We start from the raw sequence: 6,166 nt of genomic DNA, 5'->3' as shown, positions 1-6,166 counted from the left end.
AAAAAAGACCACATTTCTTACTTTATCACATAAGTCGGAGCCTTCTGTCTTCAGTTTAGACTGCAGAGAGGCTATTTCATTCGTCAGGGCCTTGTGCTCTGTCTCCAAAGATTTTTTGCCGCTGTTCAGGGTGGAGATGTCCCGTGACTGCTTGTACTTATTCACTGCTTCATCAAAGTGACGATACAGCCCAAGTCTCTTGTTTACCAAAGTAAGCACTTGCTCTGTGATACAGGCAACCTTCATCCTAGCTTCAGCAGCTGGATCCTGCAAGAGGAGAGAATGGAAGATCAGGACAATCACATCCTTCTGGCCATGTTTACAATCTGGCACAGGGAAACTACTCCCTTTGCAATTAAGTCAACTGACAGCAATGAAGTGTCTTGTTCAAAGACTGACTACGGCAAGTGCCTTTCAGCACTCAGGCTAGCCTAGCAAATAGCTCAAAAAACAAAAACAAGAACAAGGAAAAACACTGGAGAGGGAGAATTGCAGACAGGCTCTAGAGGCTCTGCTTCTCAGGGATGGATTTTATGTAGAAGGAAAAACTCAGATTAGCCTTAGTACACCAATTCAAACCCTGCAGAGGAGTATCAATGCTCAGATATGATAGAAACAAGGCTCCATTTAAGCATCTAGATGGATACCTAATCAGCAGCAACATTCAGTGAGGAAAACTACTGGCAAAAAAAATCTCCAGCCATTGGATGAGTAAGCTACTAATGCTCCCAAAGGGCTCTTCATCATACAGCACCTTAGTGATGGAGAAATCCAGCCTCACATAGACGATCACAGTGAAGAACAAGATGTAAAAGGCTCCAACCACCAGCAGAGGCTCCTGCAGCATCAAGATTTTGTTGAAGGTGTAATGAACCTGGAAGAGAAGATTGAGACGCTGAGCAGTGACCCATGTTACTGTGGCAGAGAACTTCTCCCTCAGATGCAACTGGCCGTGTGATCCAGGAGATACTTATTTCAGAAACCCGACAAAGACGTTTTGACCATGCTGATGAAAACAGGAGGCCCAACTGGTCAGGCAAACTATGCAAACACAGGCCACACTCACCACAATGTCTTGAATGTGCTGCTCCACCAGATTGCTCTTGTGTGCCACAATAACTGGGCGTCCAAAAGTGTCCAGATACGTGTAGTGAAGTTCATCCGAAGCACGACTGATTTCATAGGGGCTGTCCACGTGGATATTCCTACGGATAAAGCCAGACAGTCCTACATGACTCTGTGCTATTTGAGATGATGTAATTCAAGACTTGGCTGGTCAACTGTGGCCTCTAGCATGAAGCCAATTATGCAGTTTAAACAGCCCTTTAAAAGGAAATGAAGCTGTGTTCCAAGGTTTCCTCTATATGCACAGCCAGCGGTTTTGTTTCACTGTCCTCAGGCCATTAGAGCAGGCAGAATTGCCACTAACAAAGCATCTTCTGCAGTAATGAGCCAGGAGTAATGACACTTACTTGGCACCTTCTGGCAAGATGATCTTGACAGTCAAAGAGTCCGTAACTTGCTCATCAAAAACATGGTCTACAAATCTCATTTTCAGGGCATACTGATCACCTAAGAGAAGGCAAACCAGAGAGAGGTTACACTTTCTGGAAGAATGAGAGGCAACCCTGAACTTCAGCTCTTAACAGAAGCAAGAGCAGAATTAGGGAGGGATACATCACACAGTAGGGGGCACCAGCTGACTCAAGTATATTTTAACCAGATGTCTACAAAATCCTGAAGTAAGCACAGAAAAGAGAGATGGATTTGCATATTCTAGAAACAATAGATAGCAACTGTTGTTGCTAAGGTGCAGCATAAGGCGGCTTTGAGTCCTTTGCTGTACCGCAACCACCCTTAAACACCAAGGAAAAGGCTTCTTATTCACTTCCCCCGTGTCACCCACCAAGGTTGTAGAGGTATTCGTAGCTTGGCAGGTTATAGCCAATGATGTAATGAGTCTTCCATCCCCCAAAGAGGGGGAAGCGGGGTCGGATCTCCATCTCCACAGAGTCATCCAGGACAAGGAGGTGGCTGGTGGAGATGTTTCCAATTTCATCTCGGTAATACACGTCCTGAGCAGCAGCTGGGAGAATGGTCTGCGTGGAGAGAAGCAATACTCAGTGCATCGGCTAGGAGTCATTTCCAGTGGAGCTGGCAAAACCAGTAACAGCTGTTAAGCATCAAGAACAGCATTCCCATGTGAGAGACCACAAAATGGCCAATCAGTTACACTGAGTGGTAAAATTGTGCTGTTATAAGCAGCCACAGAAGTGACTGCCAGTGCTCAAGTCACTTAGCCTCTAAGTGAATGGGGGAATCCAGCACTTTCTCCAGCCCAGTTTCAAGTACCCCAGACAGCAAGGGATCTCATCACACGCATCAGGACAGCAATTCCCTTTTCATTCCAGCCCACTGCTCCTAACTCCTTGAACTTGCTGCTTTGCACTCAGCAAAACAAGATTTCCATTTGGCTGTGCCACCTTAGAGCATTACAACAATCAATCTTGGAGGCTTCAAGGAGCGAGAAACGTTTCAGCTGAGACAAAAACACAAAATACCTTTCACATCTGGCTAGCAGAGCTGCAGCTTTAACTCTCCAGGTGCTTCATGATCAAGGAATGAATGGGTGAGTTTCTAATTAATACTGTTCAACAGTTGTAAGTACTGTTCAACATGACGAGATTATAACAAAGAGGGCAACTGGGAAAATAAGACAGTGGGGACAGAATAAAGGGCCTTCGTACAGTGGAAAGAGGGAAGCAGAGTTGTCAGCACAGGGGATTAAGGGTTTTAGAGTCCCTGAGATTGGAGGTGTGGGAGTGTGGAGAGACACTACATGACCTGGTCTATGCAGTCTGTTTGGCCAACAGATGCAATGAGGCATGTAACATCCTAATACCTGTACCTTCTCCTGTACCTCCGTAAGCTATTCCTATCCGGTATGGGCCTTCTCTGCAAATATTTTAGAGCTTTAATGTTCCCATATTACTTGGGTATGGCCACAAAAGGGAAGGGAAAAGGATAACTGGATTTTTATCTGGGGATACAAGAGGGGGAAGCCACAGCAAAGACAAATGACACAAAATGTCAACCTTAAAAGACTTGACAGAAGAGATCCCGCTGTCTGGCTGTCTCTGGTAGTCATATCTGGAGAAGGGTCCTTTCAGCACTGCTCCCGTATGCTTTAAATCAACCGTCTCTTCAACCGCAATATTTCCCCAGTGAGAAACCTCGATGACTCGGGTCATGCTGGTGATGGTCAGGAATGGGCTGTTATTTTCATAGTGCACCTTCAGGGTGTCCTAACAAGGAAAAAAGATGATCAGTTAGCCACAAACTAAAGAGTAACTTTCTTCCCAATTATATGTCTCGATGACCTACAGAGAACCTTTCCTGACATACTCTGTAGAAGGGTGAAGTTGTCTGCAGAGAAGGTTTTGCTACAGACTTGGTTGATAGGAAAGAGTTACCCCAGCCCAGTTCACGCAGAGCACCAGGTAACACACAGTCACAGGCAAACACCCTGCGCCTCTGGCAGAGTTACAGTGGTGAGGGAGCCTAGAGACACAGTCTCTTGACCGCTGGGACTGCACCGGCAGAATCCCCCACTGCAAATATACCCCTGCCTGAACCACGCATGAACTGGCTTGGTTCATTATACAGACTCCAGGCTGCAGTCAGCGACTGTGTCTGTACTAGGAGCACCTTCTCGGAGCAGGCGCTCCTACTCTGCACGCAGACTAATTCAGACTGGATCTGTGATCGTTACACCAAAGCCTCCACTTCCCATTCTCCAGCCTCTTGAGATGCAGGTCCTATGTTTACAAGATGTTTGTGGCAAAGCAGCAAGCCACAGCCTCTTTGCACAGGTATTTACCTGGCTGTATGGAGGGATGTCCTTGAAGGGCCCATATTCAATCATGTCTTCTGTGCGAGAAGGGTTGCCCAGCTTGGTGTAGCTCTCCACGTTCCTAGAGGCCAATTTGACCCGGGTTGTTTGGGTCTTGGTGAAGTATGGTGAGTAAAAATAGTGATTTCCTTCAAAGACCACAAACTGTTTCTCACTCTGGGTAATGTGGGTGGGGTATGGCTGCAGGACATGTGTGAAAACCATTTCGACAGATACACGGACCTTGGCTCCTGGTGCCAAAGGAGATGGCAGCTTCACAGAGAAGAATTTTCCACTGGAAGGGAGAAGAGCAGATAAGTCATAAATGTCAGATCTTCCCTGAGAGAGCAATCAAATCCAACCCATGTGACATCCCCTGTGGATGGGAGCCCTTCTGGGATTCTGTATCACCTACATGGTGCATGACTGGGCCCATGCTGTATTTGCTCCTCAGAGGCCTACACACGTCTTGTCCTAGAGGGTGTGCTTGCTCTGGACTGGGGAAGCAGGGCAGGGGGCAACAGAGGGTGAACAACGTTCAGGCACAATTACACTCTTTGGTTCGCAATGCCGCCTGGGTCCCATTTTGGAAGGGAAATGGTGACACATTCCCCTCCCCAGTTCTGCATCTATAATGCATGCTTCAGCATGGCCTTTTCATTGTCTTCTAGGTGAAAATAATGATCTAATTGGGAGGAAGCATCTGCAAATGCCCAGAAGGCAAATCACTAACATCTTAAGCACCTGTTCCCACAAAGTTTGTTCCTTCTCAGCTCAGCATCACTTCTGCACCCACAGGATCCAAAACTAAGGTACGGTCAGAAAACCAGCAGGGTTTTAGACTGGAGTACTGAAGAAAGGAATGAGTTTTCACCACATCCACTTTAAAAGCGCCCTTTATTTCTCAGCTCTCATGGATCAGAAAGCACCTGCCTGCCCAGTTTTAAGACAAGCGCACAATATCCCAAGCTCGGCAGGCAAAGCATCAGGCGAAAGATAGCATCCTCTGTCTCTGCAGCGGGCAACAGGCCCACGCTGGGCTGCAGCATCCAACGCAGTGGTATTCCCCACATTAGACATAAGAGCGCTGCTCTGGGGACATGGCCAAAGAGCATTTATAATCTCTCTGTAATTACCAGGGCAGATTGTTTGAGGCCCCAGAAGGGAGCAATGGGGAATGGCACAACTGTAGCTGTAATGTGTATCGTACCTGATGTCTTTTAATGAAGGAACAGGGCATTATTTAAGGCACTCAAGCAGGAGAGATCTGGGGGGAGGCTAGGATCCTGGGAACTGCTCCTTTCAGTCAGGGAGGCTGAGCACAGCTGAACCCCCTGAAGGGAGCAGTTAAGAGAGACTCTCTGTCTATTCCCTCCTAGGGAAGGAGCATCTAAGGGAGAGAAATGACTTCTAGTGTGGCCTCCTGGGCTGTAGGAACTGGGCTCAGTTACCCATGTGAACTGTGCTCCTTGGCCCTGCAGCACCCCAGGGTGCAGTCTGAGTACGGTTCGGTCCTTTCAAGGACAGAGGACTCCAGAGGCCTCCAGGTACGCCAGGCTGCGGTTATATTTCTGCTCCGCTCTAAGGGAGATGGTGCAACGCAGATACACAAGCTCCAAGTACTGACCCTTAGAAGGTGACACTCACCTTTTACCTTTAACTTTAGTCTCTCTCACTTCCAAGGTGTTCTCCTCCTCTTCTTCACCCTTCACCTGTTCCAAAATAACAGACTGGTCAGTGCGCTGCTGTTTGAAAGCACGAACGTGACCGGGGCAAACTCCATCTATCCCCTAACATCCTTTTATGAGGATGCACCCACAGTAAGTACTAGCTGATGGAGAATTATTTGAATTTTAAATACAACCCTTTTATGATCTTCATTAATGCAAATTGCCATTTGGTCAATGTGCAAGAACTGATGGTAAAGGGTCTTCTGATAACTCTTTCGAGTCTTCCTTAGCCTGGTTCCCAAACCAGCAGAGCCACTGTCATTTGTGCAAGTGCGAATCCCGGTCAACTTTCTTGATTTCTGTCGTACACTTTCTGGGGCGTGAGGGAGCCGTGGGAACCTGTCCCGGCCAGCTAGCAAGGAGGACGTTAGTGCAAACACCTGAGATCAGAGGAAACCCCCTGCCTTCAAGTCTTTTGGGGGAAGAGGCTGGCAAGCCGGTCCGTCGGGCCCGCTAGCCGAGGCCACCGGCACCGCTCCTGGCTGCCCCGAACGGCAGCCCCCGCCCGGCTGCTCGCAGCCCCCGCTGAAGGACAGCGGGCGGC

The 6,166-nt window shown here is 48.0% G+C and overlaps 1 protein-coding gene across 1 annotated transcript in view; it reads right to left on the bottom strand.

The window, feature by feature from the left end:
• The window catches only part of RPN1 (ribophorin I), an 8,370-nt gene that overhangs the window by 1,660 nt on the left and 544 nt on the right, over window positions 1-6,166 (bottom strand). Inside the window, exons 2-9 of the mRNA XM_026075514.1 lie at window positions 5,540-5,604; window positions 3,881-4,187; window positions 3,096-3,305; window positions 1,907-2,099; window positions 1,473-1,572; window positions 1,067-1,205; window positions 755-874; window positions 22-267 (exon numbers count right to left, since the gene is read on the bottom strand). Coding sequence (XP_025931299.1) covers window positions 22-267; window positions 755-874; window positions 1,067-1,205; window positions 1,473-1,572; window positions 1,907-2,099; window positions 3,096-3,305; window positions 3,881-4,187; window positions 5,540-5,604 — 1,380 coding nt within the window. The remainder of the gene's footprint in view (window positions 1-21; window positions 268-754; window positions 875-1,066; window positions 1,206-1,472; window positions 1,573-1,906; window positions 2,100-3,095; window positions 3,306-3,880; window positions 4,188-5,539; window positions 5,605-6,166) is intronic.

Source organism: Apteryx rowi, unplaced genomic scaffold, assembly GCF_003343035.1.
Source record: "Apteryx rowi isolate R43461 unplaced genomic scaffold, aptRow1 scaffold_405, whole genome shotgun sequence".
NCBI lineage: Eukaryota > Metazoa > Chordata > Aves > Apterygiformes > Apterygidae > Apteryx > Apteryx rowi.
The sequence above is the reverse complement of the archived record's forward strand: the minus strand, read 5'-3'. Positions and strand labels throughout refer to the sequence as shown.